At 34.9% G+C, this 22,676-nt stretch overlaps 1 protein-coding gene across 1 annotated transcript in view; it reads right to left on the bottom strand.

Annotated features, from left to right (window-relative positions):
* The window catches only part of hecw2b (HECT, C2 and WW domain containing E3 ubiquitin protein ligase 2b), a 91,880-nt gene that overhangs the window by 27,251 nt on the left and 41,953 nt on the right, over positions 1 to 22,676 (bottom strand). The window contains exons 4-14 of the mRNA XM_087236635.1: positions 22,580 to 22,674; positions 15,382 to 15,457; positions 12,618 to 12,787; positions 10,311 to 10,453; positions 9,902 to 10,002; positions 6,545 to 7,233; positions 5,135 to 5,450; positions 2,970 to 3,071; positions 2,687 to 2,837; positions 837 to 946; positions 92 to 216 (exon numbers count right to left, since the gene is read on the bottom strand). Of these exons, the coding sequence (XP_087092761.1) occupies positions 92 to 216; positions 837 to 946; positions 2,687 to 2,837; positions 2,970 to 3,071; positions 5,135 to 5,450; positions 6,545 to 7,233; positions 9,902 to 10,002; positions 10,311 to 10,453; positions 12,618 to 12,787; positions 15,382 to 15,457; positions 22,580 to 22,674 (2,078 nt within the window). The remainder of the gene's footprint in view (positions 1 to 91; positions 217 to 836; positions 947 to 2,686; positions 2,838 to 2,969; positions 3,072 to 5,134; positions 5,451 to 6,544; positions 7,234 to 9,901; positions 10,003 to 10,310; positions 10,454 to 12,617; positions 12,788 to 15,381; positions 15,458 to 22,579; positions 22,675 to 22,676) is intronic.

The raw sequence follows: 22,676 nt of genomic DNA, 5'->3' as shown, positions 1-22,676 counted from the left end.
TGGTTTACCACAGTTTCTCTACAAGGGACCTGAAACTGGCTTGTGGGTAAAAAAAAAAAAGTGTGAATAATTAATGTGTTTGGAGACTAACAGGGTTGGAATGCAGTACGGTGAAGAAATCCGGGCTGGTGAGAAATTTGGCGCTGGGGGACTGAAGCAGCAGAGTCAGGCGGGAACGAGAGCTGGCGGGTCCAACAACACCGTCCCGCCGGTACTCTGAAAGAGAGGACAGCACAGACTCAGGTGAGTCCAAACAGAACATCTAAATAACAAGCTCTAATTCGGTTGAAGTCAAAATTGTTCACCCTCCTGTTTTATTTTTGCTTTTTTTCCCCAAAAATTTCCTAAATTATGTTTAACAGTGCAGAGAATTATTCACAGTATTTCCTTTAATGTTTTTTCTTCTGGAGAAAGTCTTATTTGTTTTATTTCAGCTAGAATAAAGGCAGTTTTCAACCCGTTCTAAGGTCAATATTATTAGCCCCCTTAAGCTACAGTTGTTTTCGTTTGTCAACAGAACAAATCGACATTATGCAATGACTTGCCTAATTACCCTAACCTGCCTAATTAGCCTAGTTAAGCCTTTAAATGTTAAGCTGAATACTAGTATCTTGAAAAATATCTAGTATAATATTATGTGCTGTCATCACGGCAAAGATAAAATAAATCAGTGATTAGAAATGAGTTATTAAAACTATTATGTCAAGAAATGGGTTGAAATAAATCTTTCTGTTAAACAGAAAATGAGAACAAATATATATGGGGGGCTCATAATTCAGGAGGGATAAAAATTCAACTGGGGCTGCAGTGCATGTGTGTGGATCATGTGTTTCTACCAGGTATGGAGTGATGCAGCAGGTCAGATGTTGTCAGGTCGTCTGGTGGCATCTCTGCGGCCTGTTCTTCTGTCCTCTCATTGGTTATTGTTCTCCGGATACTCTGATACCTGAATAAACAAAAAGGTTTATTTAGATTTTGCATTGTATCCTTCATAATTAAGCTATGTTATTACTGTCATTTATTTTTTCATAGACTTCAACAATGTATAAAAATCTTACTACTGAGAGATTTCAGCTGCTGTCTGGGCTTTCACTGCCTTATTACACCTTCCTTTCTTCATGTGTTCAAAATATTTTTACCCTGCGTCACTTTATTTTATTACACATAACTTAATTTGTAAACTAATTAGATTTGTTTTCTTTGCATAAATAGATTTATTTGGTTGTTATCAATTGGTAAAAATTTCAAATCAATGGCACCTTTAGAAATATGGTGACATATTCAGTACTTATTTCCCCCACTATGTGTATATATATACTGTAGAAGTCAGAATTATTAGCCCCCCTGAATTATTAGCCCCCTGTTTATTTTTTCCTCAATTTCTGTTTAACGGAGAGCAGATTCTTTCTAAACATAATAGTTAAAATAACTAATTTCTTATAACTGTTTTATTTTATCTTTGCCATGATGACAGTAAATAATATTGGAGTAAATATTGTTCAAGACACTTCTATACAATTTAAAGTGACATCTAAAGGCTTAACTGGGTTAATTAGGGTAACTAGGCAGGTTAGGGTAATTAGGCAAGTTATTGTATAATGCAATGCAAGTTATTGTTTGTTCTGTAGACTATTGAATAAAAATATAGCTTAAAGGGGCTAAAAGTTTTTACTTTAAAATGGATTTTAAAAAAATTAAAAACTGCTTTTATTCTAGCCGAAATAAAACAAATAAGACTTTCTCAAAAAGACAAAATATTATCAGACATACTGTGAGAATTTCCTTGCTCTGTTAAACATCATTTGGAAAATATTTATAAAAAACTAATTCATAGGGAGGCTAATAATTCTGACTTCAACTGTATATTTCAAAATATTTATTGTAATACATTACTTATAATTCTTAGATTTCTTATATTTTCTACTAAGACATTGAATTTAAAAAGTTTATTTACAAATAAACAATAAAAAATAAAAATAATTTTAAAAAAAAATTTATGGAACATTTATTTTTCACGCTGTAATTGTTTCTGTTGTTTTATATTTTATTTCATTATTTTATATATATATATTTTTTTCTTAAAATGCATTCTTATACTTATACTCTATTATTAGAGTATTTTAATATTATTAATACTAATCACAATACTTTTTTTTACATCTATTATAAAATTAAATTATATCCTGAAAAAAATTGTAAATTAATTATAAATGCAAATAGTTTTTGCTAATGCTAATTTACAGGCCTACCACCCATGAAGCTATACTTTGCATTATATTTTGCATAATATTTTTAACTTATTTTTTACAGCTGCAAAGTTTAAGGAATTAAAAATACCTAGTTTAAAAATCCAACATAAACATTATTGTGCGGTTTTTACCAATATTTTATTCTTGGTGAAATGTTTAAACCCTGCACACAAATGTGTGCCAATAAAGCTCAGTAAATTAAAATCCGAGGCTGACAGAGCGTGAGAAATGTTTTGATAATGGCAGAACAGATTAGCTTGCTGCGCCAGCTGCTGGTTGACATTTTTAAAGAGCTGTTTTTCCATACAACCGAGGATTAACAAGTGACATTTCGCACTCATACAAATCCCATGAAACCTGACGTTAAGGTCAGTGTGTGCTTTGAGAAGTGACTCTTATCGCGCCGTCCTGACTAACCTGAGAGCTGTTTGACTGACCTGCGGTTGAGCTGCTCCATCTGCTGAATGGAGTTTGATCTCTGCAGGACCTGAGGTGCAGGTGGAGCCGTGGGACGCTGCCAGGTCGTGGTTCGGTTCACATGATCCACGTAGAAAATCCTGCCATGGCTGTCAATACGAGCCTCCCAGTCTGAAACATCCATGTTTAGGTACAGATCCAGATCAACAAAATACCAGATACAGACTATGGAAAATATTAACTCTTCTCTTTAAGACTATTCTCTTTAATGAATCTCACACAACGACAGAAATAAGATCTCACTTGGAGGAAGAGGCTCGTCCACTCTCTGATAGCGGCTAATGTCGTGCCGAACTGAAGGAAGAGAGCGCATCGGCTGGTGGCCGTTCACTTGTGCACAAGCGCCTAGAAAAATAATGGTTAAACTTTACGATAAAGTTTCATTAGTTGATATATTTACTAACATGAACTAATTATGAACAAAACTTAAACAGCATTTATTAATCATAGTTCAACATTTGCTGATGCATATCATATTAGCATACAAATGAGCGATTATATCTCATTAGGAGGTTGCAATAATTTGGTGTGAGTCAAGAAATTCAAAAGTCTGAATTTATACTGAATATTATATAAGATCTGACTAAAGACGAATATATTTATACAATATAAATACTATAGGATACTATGGGCTCTGTTTTGATGATCCAGGCGCAAAGTCCAGGGCGCAAAAGCATTAACGGCGTGTCAGAATCCACTTTTGTTATTTTAAGGAGAGTTTGCACTGTGGCACATGGTCTAACAGAGTTGAGCTTATTCTCTTTTTGAGAGTTTTGAGAATAAACCAATCAGAGTCTCATCTCACATTCCCTTTAAAGCAGGTCGCACACCAAAAGCGCCGCTCGGCGCGCACATGACAGTTTAAAGTATCACACACCAGACGCGCACATTCGAATGATATTTAACATGAAACTAATCAGATGGCGCTCTGTGGCGCGGCTGAAAAATGAACTGCGTCCTGAGCCGTGGCCGGGCGCCGCCGACTTGCAGTGCCGGTGTGTGTATCCTGATAGAAACCTATGTTTAGAATTCTAAAATGCATGGTGCTTCTGGTGTGCGACCTGCTTAAGAGTCAGCTGTGTCACGCCACAGTGCATTTGCTATTTACATGACGGACTTTGTAAGTGGAAAAACTGAGCATTTCACTATTGAGAAAACAGTTAAACAGACCATCTGCAGCGCGAGAATGAGAGATGAGCCTCCTCATTCTTTACTTTCACTTTCACTCTCGTGGATAACGAAACGTGTTGTACTTACAGACATCCAATAGCCTACATAATTAATTTTGTTTGTTAAGTGCAAAGATTAGTTTCAAACTATTTCTAAATTCAGTTCTAATTCCCAGCAAACGAATAAATGAACAATAATAACAACATGTGGTCAAACAACTGAGTTATATCCAAATACACATGTTGTGCCCCATATGGTCTAAAACCTGACAGGTGGACAAATCCAAGCTTGTTTTTAATAAAACAAATATAAATATGCATATAATAAATAATACAGCTAATAATAATAATAACATTATACAAAATTAAATTGTCATGTTTTTAAATTTATGTAGGCTAGAAAATACTATTTATTGTAATATTTAATTCCTTTAATTCTTTTTCATCCACAAAGATATTTGGGTATTGCTGTACATCCTGTGTGTATTAAACAATGTTTAAGCGAGGCGCACAACTAACGTGCTCTGCGCTGGACTTTAGACCAGTTTTGTTCTGGTCTATTGTGCGGTCTATTTTAGATCCTCAAAATAGCAACGCGCTAGCAATACGCCTCCTTTTTTAGACCAGAACGCCTATGGGTGCACATATGAGCGCAAATGCATTTGCTATTTGAACAGCGTGGTGCAAAACATCAAAACGACTCTTGCACCAAGCTGAAACTAGCAAACAACAATTGGTCACGCCTTGCGCTGCATTATGCCAGGTGTATGACAGGGCCCTATATGATAGTATAAGATAGTCTTTATAGTACTATATCTATTAATTATAAGATACAAATACTAAAACAATTCTAATTATATTGACTTTCGAAAATTATATGAAAATGAGTGTGAATTAATATTTTTTTCCAGAAGAAAAAATATTGTAGTAAATGCTGCTAATAAAATTTACCTTAAAATTGTTTTAAAATATTTAAAACTGCTATTATTCTAGCCTAAATAAAACAAATAAGGTTATCCCCAGAAGTAAATGCTGGATAAGTTGGTGGTTCATTCCATTGTGGCAACCCCTGATGAATAAAGGGACTAAGCCGAAGGTAAATGAATGAATTAATGAAAATAAAAAGAATTATGGTTAAAAATATATAACTTTATGTGAAGAAAGGTTCAAACTGTCAGGATAGCAGATGAAAGCTTGAGTTTCTCTAAACTCCTTTATAAACACCAAGTCTGATCACACCTGTCTCTCCATCTGTTATCAAAGCAGCCTGCGCTTCATCTGCCGTTCTCCTCACTTCATTGCCTAATTCCATCGCTTCAGCCTGTGATTCGTTCCCTGATGCCTGCAGACTCCGCCTCCTCTGCCAGATTTCTTCATCCTCCTCTTCCTGATTGGTCATCTCACTGGAGTTCATACGTTCTGGCTGATTTGTGGCTGTGGCTCCGCCCACTTCATTCACTGTATAAATGGCAGACGCTGAGGCCTCTGAGACTGCAGGAGCCTCTGATGATCCTTCAGTCCTGGAGGATGCCTGGGGAGCAGCTCCTTCCTCATCCTAGAGAAAGGTATTAGTTAAAATATAATAATAATAAATAATAATATAATAAATAATAATAACAACAATAATAATAATACATATTTAAATATCTTATAGAGTTTAAGATAAATGTATAATAATAATAAATACAATTTATAACAATAATAATAATAATAATTGATCAACAACAATAATAAATATTGACATTTTAAAAAAGCTTTATTTAAAAATTTGAAAAAGCATTTATTTATTAGAATACATGTCTAAAAATATTGAAACATCTTATAGAGTTTGTTTAAAATAAAATATATAATATTAATAATAATAATGATTAATATTAATACTATTGTTTATTATTATTAAATGTTTTATTTTACATAAACTCTACAAGATATTTTAATATTTTTACATTGACATTTACATTTAGTTTTACACATGTATTCTAATAAATAAGTGTAAGATTTATACAACAATCATTCAAACTAATTTTTATAGCTATATGGACAAAAATTATAATTAACTTCAGTATTCTCAGTGTTTTTGTAATTTGTTGTAATTGAAGAGCCAGGGTAATTTAACCAAATACTAATGTAAATGATGCAAGTAAAACATTGGTATAGTGCTGTCTACAAATTTATAAAAACATACATAACGCCTGTCTTTTTTGGTATTTTATGCATAAAAAATGCGCTAAACTACAAGATTTTTTTATATTAAATTACAAATAAATCAAATGTTTTATATATATATATATATATATATATATATATATATATATATATATATATATATATATATATATATATATATAAATATATGGTATAAAATATTAGTATTAGTAGTTTTCCCTGGATTTTGTATCACCATATCCCCTAAATATGTGTAAATGCTGGAAAAGGGATTTAAATCACAAACATTTTCCATAGTTTTGTGACCCCCATCACTTCTCAAACCAAAGTCACACTCTTGTGTATGTATTGTAGATAAATAAATATAGATTACTTTTTACTACAACTCTTAGCAGTAGTAATATTAATTAAAAGGAAAGGTTTCATGTTTAAAATAATTGTAATAAATTTTAACCAATCTATTTAACTTTAAAATCTTCTGACCTGTATTCGAAGAACTGGCTGCTGAGAGCTGCTGATGCTTTGGGTCAAGTCTCCAGAAATAGCTGCTCCTTCCTGACCGCCTTCAGCACCTCCGCCATTTTGGCTCTTGGTGGTGCCACTGCTGGACACTGATGCTGTGGCTTCAGTATCTGTAGCACTGCTCGCCGCTTCTGACTCAAGCCTTTCCCTGTTCTTCACATGCACCTCCCCTTTGCCTCTTTCAGAGGAGGCGTGTCCTTCAGGCCGCGGCATTCCATTGGTCAATGCAGTGTCCCGGGAGGCGTGTCCTTCCTCGTCTTCATCAGAGTCTATATGTAACATTGCATTGAGCCGCGTGTCGGTGGGGAAACTTGAGCGTAGTTTAGGAGAGGAGGCCCCGAGCGGTCTGTCCCCAGGGGGCTTGGGGGCCTCAATGGCATCCAGGTAGTCATTAAGCGAGGACTGGCGATGAGTATGAGCCGGGGCCCCTTCAGCCAAATCTGGGGCTCCGTCTCTCAAGAGCCGATCCTCTTCAGGGTCCATCATGCACTCATCAGGCCTAAAAGCATCACCATGCAGAGACCCTTCAGAGCCTGTGGGTGACGGGCCCCTGACCATGCGGGACACAGGTTGAAGAACGTCTTCGTCGTCCGATGGGCTCCCAGGATCTCCATTCATAGCGGAGGCTCCCAGCAGAGACCCCATGGCATCTGCAAAAGCATATTTAGAGTTTGTGTGAAATCAAAATGTACAATGTTTACTTTGCTAGCGCAATCCCTAGACCTTGTAGTGGTATTGTATGTACAACCCAGGCTCATTCTGAAAACGTACCACTATGTACATTTCTGGAGAGCGCCGAATATGTCAACAAATAAGTTTTTGTTTCCTCGAATCCACCAGAGGCCGATGTATGCTTTTTCAGAACTCAAATTTACCTCGCGACTGTCATTTGTGTCTGCTGTTCTTGTGTAAATCCACCAGAGGCCACTGTCGACTGACTGACTGACTGACTGACCAAGTGACTGACCAATCAACTGACGCACACTCCTCCTTCCCTAAACCAAACCAATAGTGTTTTTAAAGGCACTGATTGACCCGTCAAACCAACTTCCCTAAACCCAACTGACAAAGAAAAGCCATCGCCTGATTTTTACTACGTTTTCAGATTTTACCACATTATCACTGTTATTTACTTGTTTAATTTATTTTTTGGATTCTGTTTGGACTTAAACCCTGTCGTCATGGTCAACTCCTCTCTCCGTTTCAAGTTCACCAACGTACATGACGAGCTAACTGGACAAACTGGTAACAGTGGGAGGTAAGCGGTCAGCTGGTTAGTGCAAAAAGAAACGGGTTCATACCGCCCCATAGTGCTCTTTTAAAGACGAAATGCAGCCATACGCACTTCTGGCTACATAATTCGTGATCTCCAGAAATGCTATATAAAGTGCTCCTATGTTGTGTATGTATTACAATGCCGTAGCCAGGGGGTTCTGGTGGTTTAAAACACAAACCCCTCACTGACAAAGGTCCAGAATTTATCCCATACATGAGCTCATTTATCCTATTTTGTCTGCTATGCCATCATACATTTTTGGAAAAAACCCATCAAAAAAAGCTTTAAGACCAAGTGAAGTCATCTTTCGCTACTGTTTTGTTTTTAAATAGAGGCCCATATTACAATTAATTTCAATACTAATCTGGCTAATGTTGTTATCTATGATTTTTAATGTACTTTCTTTACAAGAAAAATCATGAATCTTTACACTAGTATTAATATTATTATTATTATTATTATTATTATTGTTATTATTTTATTTTTTATTATTGTTATTATTATTATTATTATTTTATTTTTTATTGTTATTGTTATTATTATTGTTATTGCTGTTATTATTATTATTATTATTATTATTGTTGTTGTTATTGCTGTTGTTATTATTATTATTGTTGTTGTTATTATTATTATTATCATTATTGTTATTATTATTATTATTATTATTATTATTATTGTTGTTGTTATAATTATTATTATTGTTGCTGTTGTTATTATTTATTATTATTATTGTTGTTGTTATTATTGTTATTATTATTATTGTTATTGTTATTATTTTTATTATATGTATTATTATTGTTATTGTTGTTATTATTATTACTATTATTATTATTATTATTATTATGTTTTAATTCTTTTTTATTCAAATGGCCAAATTCTGACTGAGGACAGTTTAATGTTTGTGTTACGCGGGTCTGTGTTTTATTTAATTCATTTATTTATTTGTTGCTTGGTATGTGCTTGTTGCGCTTGAGTTGTGGGTGGAGTTTTTCACATGGCTTGTCCAGGATTGGATGACGCCCGTGACGTCACTGGGGATTCCCTGATGCTGACACAGCAATGGCGGCTCTCTCTCTTTCCCTCTCTCAGCTCGGTGGTGGCTTGCGCTCAGGCGGTCTGCCTGGCGGTGCTCTGCATACCAGGATCCTTCTACATGCCGCTCTCTTCAGTGTTTTTTTCCAGTTAACTTTTGGATTCTTTAGTTTCTTGATGTCTTACCTGGTTTGTTTATTTTGATACTTTGTATTTTTCGTAGCAGGTAGTGGATTATTTTTTATAGTCACATTTTGGTATTTATTTTGTTTAGCGAAGGAAAGCAGCAGCCCGGAAGACTCACCTGTTTTTTTATTCCTTTCACGGAAGTTAAAGGTAAGATCTGTCCATTTAAAAACAGTTATAGTCAGGGACCTGTTTTTTTTAGCTACCCTACCTGTCTACATGATTTTTGTTAATGTAATGTGTATTATATAGCGCATTTATTGTGTATGGCCATACACCCAAAGTGCTTTACAATCATGGGGGGGGGGGTCTCTCCACACCACCATCATAATGCTTTGTTGTCTCTTTTGGAAACATGTGATTTGTGGAAATTAAAGCTTTATTGACAGGACGTCAATTTATTAATTGAAGCGTCTGTGTCCTATCATGTGTTCGGCTCAAACCTTGATGCTGTTATTATTCGAGCCATTTTTGAGTTTTGGGCCATAACAGTTTGTTATTTGCCTTATAAATGAAAATAGGTTACAGTTTTAATTTAAACTTTAACAGATTCCTATTTGTTTTCTAATGATATATGATTTCATTCATATTTCTTTATTCTAAGTTTTTAGGAAATATTTTGGTTATCAAAAAGCGTTGTTAAAATGACCATCCAATACGCTAATACAGCTAAAATAGTGCTTCAAATGAAGTATTTAAAACTTCATTGTTAAATAGAAAACGAGGCGTATAAGTGCAAAAATGTCCACTTTTTGTGAAAAAGAACCACTCCTTTCATAAGGCTGGCTACAGGCCTGTATTAATAATCACACTGCAATTTTTACCTTCATGCCCGTTAAAGGTGATCTCCACTCGGAAATGAAGTTGTCCGCTCACATGTTCTGTTGGTAGTCGACGACAAAGTGTGTAGCTCACATGTTGATCCCTTTATTCCAAATACAATCACAGAAAAAAGTAGATCACTAAACTTTATGAACACTGTAGAAACAAACACATTTATACACAACTATTCAGATGTATTCTTGATTGCATAACATATGATTAAATACAACATGTAAAAATAACATTCAAAAATGAAGTCTTTCTTGTTTATGCTTTTATTTTTACAATTGTATTTACTTCATTGGAAAGAAATGAACTTCAGGTTGCCTGGCGGAGGTTATAACTCTTTCGTTAATGGAGTCTCATACATAATAGATGCTTGCAGATACATATTTAATAGCAAATACTGACCCGGCTGTGTGTCTCTCCAGCAGTCTCTGCACCGGGATTATCAGCTGACCTAAAAAGCGTTTGATGATCGGGCGACTTTTTGCAAATTTGTCCTTGACCTCGATTTCCAAAACGTCTGTCATCAGTGCAACAAAAGTGTACTTCTGCAAAGGAGAAATAAAAATGTATATTGGTGAAATACAGTTATGCTTCTATGCAGGGAAGACATATGTGACACTCCTGCCAGCTAAAAACAAAAACCTGAGGCTACATTTGACATAAACCTAAAAGCAACACTCCCTTTGTTTTATAAATACTCTCCTTTTATAACTTACCTAGAGTCAAACAGTTGAGTTTTACCATTTTTGAATTCATTCAGCTGATCTCCATGTCTCTAGAAGCTTTTACTTTTAGCTTAGCTTAGCATAAATCATTGAATCGGATTAGACCATTAGCATCTCACTCAAAGATAAAAAAATAATAATTTTGATAATTTTTCTATTTAAAGCTTGACTGTTCGAATATAGCATTGGATTGAGAGAATAATTCCTGGCTATATCGACGTAGAAATTAGCTATTTTTGACAGTCCATCTGTCTTATTTTACAGAAGTGTCAACTTGTATAAGAAAATTCAGACTCGGACTCAGAATTTGATTTTGCACCCAGAGTTAAACAGTTGAGTTTTTCCATTGTTTAATCTTTTTAGTCGATCTCTGGGTCTGACGGGAGCACTTTTAGCTTAGCTTATTATAAATCTTTAAATTGGATTAGACCATTAGCATATCACTCAAAAATTTCAACAATTTATTTAAAACATAATTTTCCTACTTATAAATTGATTCCTGATTATTGCGCTGGAATGAGAGTTTAGTTCCTGGCATTATCTTCCAAGAATTTAACAACTGTTTCTATTCCATCTGTCTTTGTACATGATGTAATTACAGAAGTGTTGAGTTGTTATTAGGACAATTCTCAAACCTCTTTTAAAAAACATTTGTTTTAGCTTAGCTTCGCATATATCATTGAATTAGATTAGACCATTAGCATCTCGCTCAAAAATCTCAACAAAACCTTTTTTGATCCTTTTTCTATTTATAAATTGACTCCTTGCTTATTGCACTGGGATGAGAATATAGTTCCTGGCCTCATTGATCTAGAAAATAGCCATTTTTGACTATTCGTCTGTTTTAATTATAAAAGTGTCAAGTTTTATAGAAATCATATTTTGATTTGCATTCAGATTTTGCACCTAGAAGTAAACAGTTGAGTTTTACTATTTTGAATCCATTCAGCCAATCTCTGGCTCTGGCAGAAGCACTTTTAGCTTAGCTTAGCATAAATCATTTAATCGGATTAGACCATTAGCATCTCACTCAAAAATATTCTAAAAAAGCTGTTAAATCATTTTCTTATTTAAAGCTTGACTCCTTGATTATTGTGCTGGAATGAGAGTATAGTTCCTGGCTATATTGACATAGAAATTAGCAACTTTTCACTTTCCGTTTGTCTTAATTACAGAAGTGTCAAGTTTTATAGAAAAATTATTTAAAATCATTTACATTTTTTTGTCGACTCAGATTTTGCACCTAGAGTTAAACAGTTGAGTTTTACTATATTTGAATCCACTCAGCTGATCTCAAAGTCTGAGGGGAGCCCTTCAACACTAATTATAATCACAGTTTTTGTGCGTGTTAGCTAATAGATATCCTAAAAACTAAAAATACTCATACTAACATCTAAAAAACATTCATAGGACCTTTAATGTCAGAAGTGTCAAGTTTTAAATTATCAAAACTCTTTTTTTTTGTAGGCGAGATGCTAATGGTCTAATCTGATCCAACAAATGATGCTAAGCTAAGCTAAAAGTGCTCCTGCTAGACCTAGTGATTGGCTGGATCGATTCAAAAATGGTAAATCTCAAGGTGACTTGTAAAATTAGCCTAAAAAAGTGGATTCTTCCTTTAATAAATAGGACAATAGTAGAGTGGAAAAGAGTTGCCTGGTCTGATGAGTCTCAATTTCTGTTGCTAACTTAGGATAGTAAGCTCAGAGTCGGACAGAAGTTTACTTAAATATGATGACTACCACATCCGAGAACTCCATAAATGTGAAAAGGGTCACTAATTTCTGAGGTTAAGCCTTGCTCAAGGGTACAGCGCACTCACTTAAAGAGCGTCTAGTTTCAGAGTCACCCCTATTTGGTCACACCTCATTAACTTCAGAGTTATTCACAGTGGATAGTGAGAGCAGAGGTGAAGCTCTGACACACCGAGCACAAACAACACACCTCATTAACCGTCCCAGGATCATGAGTGAATATCAATTACCTCTCCGTGCCACACAGGGTTGGTGGTGTTGGATATGATGGAAGTTCGTCTCTCCTGGCCGTGGTGGCTGAACGTGGGGAAGCCGTTCCTCTTGCCTGGTTGGATGCTCATTTTTAGATACGGGTCCGGATTAAAAAACATGCCCTTCTTCAGACCCTGAGCCCTGATATCTGCAATAAATGCACATATACAAATTAAACTAGCATCATGATGGCTACCTATCGGTTTATATTTAACTGGGTGCACTAGCAGCACATGACCACAAGAGGGCAGATTTATATAGAAGAGATTTACTAAACACACATCATGCAGGTTCATTTGGGTTATGAAATTAGTGAGCAATGTCAATTTCAAGAACAGCAAATCCACCTAAAAACAATTAAAATGAAATGCTATGATGTTCCAAAATCTGTATGACTTTTATTAATCTGCAGAACTTAAAGGAAGAAATGCTGGTAGATGAAATGCTACTAAATAGCAGTGTGCAATATTTTATTATATGATAATTGCTGTGCAAGTTGACACCAACTTTGCAAAAAAAACAACAACATCTTGACTATTTAAAAGCATTCATTTTGTATTTCAGTGTATAAAACAGTTCAACAAAGAAGTTAATACTGAGTGTTACATTATAGAGATAATATTGCTACTTTTACACTGACAAAATAGTAAAAAAAATACAACATTAGTGCATTGTACAGTGCAAAGCTTTGCAGTGTATAATTTAAACCCAGCAGGCACAGTACATCAACATGATGTCAGATTGACATTGTACCCCAATGTTGTGGGGTCGTTGCATTTTATTTGGAAAAGAAAATCGTCAGAACCCAGTATCAGGTTGACGTCACCCTAAAGTCAACCAAATGTCAATGCCTAATGATGTTACAGCTTGATGTTATGTGGACATTACTATGACGTCTATCAGACGTTGGATTTTGGTTGCTATAGCTGACAAGTAAATGTCATTATTTGACATTAATGTAATCTTGCTTTAAAATGTTGACTTGATGTTGGATTTTGGTCACTTTTAAACAACCTAATAACAACCAAATATCTAGGGGGGTTGGATCATGAACAGTAGAGCAGGGTGAAGGAGGGTGGGTGTGGCATTGGAGGGGGGGTTGGATCGCGAAGTGAAGAGCATTTTCGTTCATTTTTGAGGAGCACATTTTATCCTAAGGAAAAAAGGCCTACCTGTGCACGTGCCTGTTAGACCTTAAAATAACATTGTCTTTAGATGTTGGCTAGACATTGAATTTTGGTCATCTGATGTCACGACCTGAATCTAACCTAATATTAACATCTTGTGACGTTGTGTACCTGATGAGAACGATTCAATGATCCATTGATAAAAAGAGAGTGACCTGCTTCATTTCTAAATTAAATGACTTGTTTGAATGAATGATTTTCCCAGAGATGGGTTGCAGCTGGAAGGGCGTCTGCTGCATAAAAACATGCTGGATAAGTTGGCGGTTCATTCCGCTGTGGTGACCCCGAATTAATAAAGGGACTAAGCCGAAAAGAAAATGAATGAATGATGAATGAATAAATAATGAATCACTCCACCTCATACTGGTGGTTTAAGTGGATGTATACAGTTGAAGTCAGAATTATTAGCCCCCCTGAATTATTAGCGCCCCTGTTTATTTTCTTCCCTAATTTTTGTTTAATGGAGGGAAGATTGTTTCAGTACATTTCTAAACATAATAGTTTTAATAACTCATCTCTAATAACTGATTTATTTTATCTTTGCTATGATGACAGTAAATAATATTTTACTAGATATTTTTCAAGACACTTCTATACAGCTTAAAGTGACATTATAGGCTTAACTAGGTTAATAAGGTGAACTAGGCAGGTTAGGGTAATTAGGCAAGTTATTGTATATCTATGGTTTGTTCTGTAGACTATCGAAAAACAATTAGCTTAAAGGGGTAATAATTTTGTCCCAAAATTGGTTTTTAAAAAATTAAAAACTGCTTTTATTCTAGCCGAAATAAAACAAAAAAGACTTTCTCCAGAAGAAAAAATATTATCAGACATACTGTAAAAATGTCCTTGCTCTGTTAAACATAATTTGGGAAATATTAAAAAAAGAAAAAACAAATCAATAGAGGGCTAATAATTCTGACTCCAACTGTATATATATATATATATATATATATATATATATATATATATATATATATATATATATATATATATACCTCTGACAGGCCTAAATCCATCAAAGCATTAGCACAAAACATAATGAGCAAATAATTGTTTAAATAAGATTAGGAATCAATTTTGTCAATATCACACAGCCTTTTTTTCCTATATCAAATTATGGTTTTGGTCTGTGGGGTTTTCGGCTCTGTTTAAACGTGTGTTTATGTATTTTCGGTGGCCTTTAAGACAAATGGTTTATATTACTTGCTGCACAAACTTTTATTAGGGTTGCACTATAAATAAATAAACAAATGTATATTTTATATGCGGCGGTTCATTCCGCTGTGGCGACCCCAAATTAATAAAGGGACTAAGCCAAAAAGAAAATGAATAAATGAATATTTTTTTATGCTTTTTCATAAAAGCAATTATCCATCTGAAGTTGCCTATAAAACTATTTTGCCTTCTTCATCTGTGGTAAAAATCATGTGAATGGTTAAATATGTTTAAAATTACTCATAGGGATTGTATAATCCTATATAATAGAAATCAGTTTCATAAAGAAGTGATTTGCTTGAATCAGTGTAAGTGTGATAAAAATCAACCTTCTAACCTGATAATGTAAAGCTGACCAATTTCCTGCAGTGTTCAGTGACAGACTGTCCATCCACCTGCCCCTCTGCCCCAACCTGCAGAGAACACCATGACACACTATTAAACATCAGGACAAAGAACCTGGCAACAAAAGACTTGAACGAAATGCTTTATAATTCAGATTTTGTAGCACCACTAAACAGAATTGATTAAATACATCTGACTTTATCAATCCCTTTAATAAAAAAAATCAACATTCATGAATAAACATTCACATTAATTCATAAATATAACATTTTTATTAGTTAATGCTTTACATATTTATTCAACCTAATATACTTTACTACAGCTACATTATAGTCAAAGCTGTGCTTATATCAGGTTTAATATTAGCAGGAGAGATTTTCAGGCAAGAGTCATTGTACAGGATCATGGCTATGAATAATTCAGTCACATTATGAGCTCCTTGCTCATTAACATGGCAGTGCGTGATTTATGATCATAGACTCTCATTAAGCAGGAGAGCACCAACATGACGACTTCTGAATGGTGAGATTTATATATAAAATGCACAATTACAAATGCATATTTATAGGGATAGTTTACCCAAAAATGTACATTTCCTCACTATTTACTAGGGATGCCATGATTCTCAATATAATATTGAAACGTACGTTACGACCTACACGGTTCAATACGCGCTCGTGAATTGCGGTTTTCTTGGTTTTGCGTTTAAATAATGTGGGTCACACTTTACAATAAGGTTCATTAGTTAATGTTAATTAATGCATTTACTAAGATGAACAAACAATGAACAATACATTTACTACTGTATTTGTTCATGTTAGTAAACGTTAGTTAATGAAAATACAGTTGTTCATTGTTAGTTCATGTTAACTCATGGTGCATTAACTAATGTTAACAAGCATGGACTTGAATGTTAATAATGCATTAGTAAATGTTCAATTATGATTAATAAATGCTAAATGAACTCATGATTTGTTCATATAAGTAAATGCATTAACTAATGAACCTTCTTGTAAAGTGTTATCATTATTTGTGCGTTTTATATCTCCCCGAATTGACTGTGTGTGCCTGTAAGTCCATGAGCTGAGATGAGGAAACTCCTCCCCTCGAGTAAATATCCAATCACTATGTTCTAAAGTTAGGGGGCGCTCGACCATCATTCCACACTTTAACATGAAGAGCGGCGGTGAAGTGAGGCTGAGGCAACAGTACAAGGAAGCGCTGGCGAAGTGAGGCAACAGTACGAGAAAGCCCCGGCGTCTTTTAAATCTGCAGTGTGAGGACATTTCGATTTTGCCGATGAGTATAATGCCAAAAAAAACCGGTGAACAAAAAATAACTGTGCAAGCATTGTTTTACACGTATAACCATAACTGCACATCTGCAGCGCCATCACCCAGCAATATCACTGTCTAAAGGCAGAATAGCAAAGAAGGTAATAAAGTCCTCCAAATAGCAACAATCCCTCGCTGAATCTTTCAAGCAAACATACCCAACTGGTTCCGAGAGACACATAAAATAACAAAGGCAGTGCGGGTGTTTATTGCTAAAGATTTGCAGCCGTTTTCGGTGAATGGAGATGCAGACTTTTGTCATCTTATAAAAGCACTCGATCCGCACTACTGACTTTAGTCTCGCATTTTTTCAGCACCGAGATGATTAAGATGGTTTATTTATGTACAAATATGAGTACAAATATGTTTATTTGAAATGGCCAATTTATTTTTATTAGCTTCACATGTATGTTTATTTTCAAAGTGTAGGATTTTATGTGTTCCCCAGTTTGTACATGGGCTACCAGCAGCTGTGAGATTTCAGTGTTCATTTTTTATACAATACACTAGGAACTAGTGTACTTTTCTTGGCTTTTAAGTAAAACAAAATGAGTATTGCAATAAATCGTTTTTATTTTTATTTTTCTCCTTAACCTTGTACTGTTGATATTGCCTATAGAATAAAAAAAAAAAAACGTGTCAAGCCATGAGAACCGAAAACCATGTTAAAAAAAAGGGTATGTATTAAACCCTGGGGCTAATTGTATTGTTGCATTCCCTAATATTTACTCTGCCTTGAGCGATTCCAAACCAGTTTCTTTCTTATTTTTGTTTATTTTTATTATTTTGTTATTTATTTATTTTTTTGTTATTTATTTATCTTTTTACAGTATAACAAACAACACAATTGACAAACAGAATATTCAGCCTTAATTGTAGCATCAGAGTATACAAATATAGAAACATGTACATCAACAAATCCAGTTTATGTTACTAGATAAAACAGAAATCAAATGGGAATGGTCAGTATGATAACAATGGGTATTATGCAGGCTCAGGTCAAAGGGTTCATAAAGGGTCCATAAAAACTTTCCAGGTTTTTAAAAATATGTGTGTTTTGTTTTTTAAGCAATATGTTAAATATTCCAAATGCAGCGTGTCATTTATGATATTTTTAAATAATTCAAATGTTGGAGGGAGTCCCTGTTTCCAGTTTAACAGAATACATTTCCTACATACATAAGATATTAGACCTATCCTTTTGGTAAAAAAGGGTCTGATACCTCATTCAAGACCACCCCAAAAAGATATATTAAAGGAGTCTTGAGATATTTCTTTTCCAGGATCATCATAGAAAACTCATATACAGAGTCCCAAAATTCATTTAGTTCCTTTCTTTTGTTAAACATTAAGTAAGATAGCCTGGTCAATGCTGTAACCAATGACTTCCATAGTATTTGTTTTTCCTACTACAGAAGTAAATGGTTACAGGTTTATTCTGCTGGGGTGACCCCTGATGAATAAAGGGACTAAGCCTAGGGACTAAGGAAATAAGGAAGCATGAGGAATCATAGATATGCATTACAGCACAGCTCAGATTAGAGTCCTATGATCTGACGTATTCAAAAATAAGCTCAGTTGCTGTGTTTTTGAATGGGTCTGTTAACTTTAAGGGTTGAAGTTCAGCTGGTGTCACAGAGGGTGGAATGTGGCCTTTGCATGAGCAGTGTATCGTTCGCATATCAAAGAGCTAGCGCATTCTACTTCCTGTGCATTCCCAGCATGCCTGTGAACATGATACGTCTCTGTGGAGTTCAGTCCAACTCCAGCGAGCGCCTGATAATGAAGACTGTAGAAACACAGCCACAGGACGAACAAAAAAACGCTGGCAAAGATAATGTGAACTTGTGAAGTGTGATGAACACACATGCTGCATATGCGCATCAGTTCAAGGTGTGTAGGACAAAAAGCATGAACAAACCTCAAATCAATTCTATATTAGTGCAATAATGGATATTAACATGTTATAATGGCATTATGATGTCATAGTGGTATAAAGACAGTATGAAGTCATAATATTTATGATGGCATCATGACATAATAATGGTTGCTATGGTATCGTGATGGGTATTATGATGTCATAGTGGCATTACAATGTCATAGTGGATGTTATGGTGTCATAATAGGTGCTATCGTATCAAGATGGCTATTATAATGTCATAGTGGCACCTTGATGTCATAATGGGTATTATGGTGTCATGATAAGTATTACAATGTCACAGTGGCATTACAATGCCATAATGGTTATTATGATGTCATAATGGGTGCTATGGTATCATGATAGGTATTATGATGTCATAGTAGCATCTTGATGTCATGATGGGTATTATGATGTCATAATGGCATCTTGATGTCATAATGGGTATTATGGTATCATGATAGGTATTACGATGTCATGGTGGCATTACAATGACATGATGGTTATTATGGTGTCATTATAAGTGTTATGGTATCATGATGGCTATTATGATGTCATAGTGGCATCTTGATGGCATAATGGGTGTCATGAGAGGTATTACGATGTCATAGTGGCATTAAAATGCCATAATGGATGTTATGGTGTCATAATGGATGCTATGGTCTCAAGATGGCTATTATGATGTCATAGTGGCACCTTGATGTCATGCTGGTTATTATGGTGTAATGATAGGTATTTTGATGTCATAGTGGCATTATGATGTCATAGTGGATGTTATGGTGTCATAATGGGTGCTATGGTATCATGATGGGTATTATGATGTCATAGTGGCATCTTGATGTCATAATTGGTATTACAGTGTCATGATACAGTAGGTATTACAATGTCATAGTGGATGTTATGGTGTCATAATAGGTGCTATCGTATCAAGATGGCTATTATGATGTCATAGTGGCACCTTAATGTCATAATGGGTATTATGGTGTCATGATAAGTATTACAATGTCACAGTGGCATTACAATGCCATAATGGTTATTATGATGTCATAATGGGTGCTATGGTATCATGATAGGTATTATGATGTCATAGTAGCATCTTGACGTCATGATGGGTATTATGATGTCATAATGGCATCTTGATGTCATAATGTTACTATGGTGTCATAATGGGTGCTATGGTATCATGATGGGTATTATGATGTCATTGTGGCACCTTGATGTCATAATGGGTGCTATGGTATCATGATAGTTATTAAGATGTCATGGTGGCATTACAATGACATGATGGTTATTATGGTGTCATTATAAGTGTTATGGTATCATGATGGCTATTATGATGTCATAGTGGCATCTTGATGGCATAATGGGTGTCATGAGAGGTAGTACGATGTCATAGTGGCATTAAAATGCCATAATGGATGTTATGGTGTCATAATGGATGCTATGGTATCAAGATGGCTATTATGATGTCATAGTGGCACCTTGATGTCATGCTGGTTATTATGGTGTAATGATAGGTATTTTGATGTCATAGTGGCATTATGATGTCATAGTGGATGTTATGGTGTCATAATGGGTGCTATGGTATCATGATGGGTATTATGATGTCATAGTGGCATCTTGATGTCATAATTGGTATTACAGTGTCATGATACAGTAGGTATTACAATGTCATAGTGGATGTTATGGTGTCATAATGGGTGCTATGGTATCAAGATGGCTATTATGATGTCATAGTGGCACCTTGATGTCATAATGGGTATTATGGTGTCATGATAAGTATTACAATGTCACAGTGGCATTACAATGCCATAATGGTTATTATGATGTCATAATGGATGCTATGGTATCATGATAGGTATTATGATGTCATAGCAGCATCTTAATGTCATAATGGGTATTATGATGTCATAATGGCATCTTGATGTCATAATGTTACTATGGTGTCATAATGGGTATTATGGTATCATGATAGGTATTATGATGTCATGGTGGCATTACAATGACATGATGGTTATTATGGTGTCATTATAAGTGTTATGGTATCATGATGGCTATTATGATGTCATAGTGGCATCTTGATGGCATAATGGGTGTCATGAGATGTATTATGATGTCATAGTGGCATTAAAATGCCATAATGGATGTTATAGTGTCATAATGGATGCTATGGTAACAAGATGGCTATTATAATGTCATAGTGGCACCTTGATGTCATAATGGGTATTATGGTGTCATGATAAGTATCACAATGTCACAGTGGCATTACAATGCCATAATGGTTATTATGATGTCATAATGAGTGCCATGGTATCATGATAGGTATTACGATGTCATAGTGGCATTACAGCGCCATTATGGATGTTATGGTGTCATAATGGGTGATATGGCATCATGATGGGTATTCTGATGACATAGTGGCACCTTGATGTCATAATGGGTATTATGGTGTCATGATAGGTATTACGATATCACAGTGACATTACACTGCCATGCTGGTTATTATGGTGTCATGATAGGTATTTTGATGTCATAGTGGCATCATGATGTCATAGCGGATGTTATGGTGTCATAATGGGTGCTATGGTATCATGATGGGTATTATGATGTCATAGTGGCATCTTGATGTCATAATTGGTATTACATTGTCATGATAGATATTACAATGTCATAGTGGTATTACAATGCCATGATGCTTATTATAGTGTCATATCGGGTACTATCGTATCATGATGGTTATTATGATGTCATAGTGTCATCTTGGTGTCATAATGGGTATTATGGTGTCATGATAGGTATTTTGATGTCATAGTGGCATTACAATGCCATGATGGTTATTATGATGTCAGATCGGGTGCTATCGTATTATGATGAGTATATGATGTCATAGTGGCATATTGGTGTTATAATGGGTATTAGGGTGTCATGATAGGTATTTATTTCGATGTCATAGTAGCATTACGATGCCATGATGGTTTTTATAACGTCACAATGGGTGCTACTGCATCATGATGGGTATTATAATGTCATAGTGGCATTATGATCTCATAATAGGTTAATGGCATAACAGCCTTCATGATTCTATAACATTCAGTGGGATATGAAACAAACCATTATGACATCATAATGCCTCTATGACATTCCAAAACCCATAATGATGCCGTAATACCCCTTATGACATCATACTGCCACTACTACATCATAATACTTATCATTATATCATAATAGGTGTTACTAAGTCATACAGGTATTACAATGCCAAGATGGTTATTAAGATGTCATAATAAGTGTTCTGGTATCATGATGGGTATTGTTATCATAGTGGCAATATGATGTCATAATGGTATGTATGATGTCACAATGGGTCCTATGTAATTGTAATGACATTATGATGTCATACTAGGCATCATGATATGTATTATGATGTCATAGTGGCATGTTGATGTGACAATGGGTATTACAGTATCATAATGGTATTATGATATCATAATGGGTGGTGCTATGGAATATTGGTTATTGCAATAGCACAGTGGTATTATGATGTCACAAGACGCATTACAACATCATAATAGGTTTTACGATGGCATTACAATTGTCATCAGTGTCGTATGGTGTCATAATGGGTTTGTCACTATGGCATTATAATGTCATAACGGGTATTACAGCATCGTAATGGGTTTTGCGATGTTATAATGGTTGTCATAATGGTATAATGATAACATAAGGAGTGAAATGGCTAATGGGAAGTACAATAGCATTATAATCGGTATTACATAAACCTGACATGACATTTTTGGAGAACATATATATATATATATATATATATTGTTATGTTTGCAGCATTATCTGATGTCTCCATGTTTATATACACCAGCTTCAAGTCCAGTGCTCAGAACACTGACACACACATACAAACAGACGCACACATCCACACTTACAGTAACTCCAGGGTTCTTGACAGTAATGCAGGGTGTCGTGGCCCTCAGTGCTCCGCTCACTCCATGGTAATATTTAAAGCAGATTTTGGTCTCAGCT

Source organism: Danio rerio, chromosome 1 (assembly GCF_052040795.2).
Source record: "Danio rerio strain M-AB ecotype USA chromosome 1, GRCz13ab, whole genome shotgun sequence".
Classification (NCBI taxonomy): domain Eukaryota; kingdom Metazoa; phylum Chordata; class Actinopteri; order Cypriniformes; family Danionidae; genus Danio; species Danio rerio.
The sequence above is the reverse complement of the archived record's forward strand: the minus strand, read 5'-3'. Positions and strand labels throughout refer to the sequence as shown.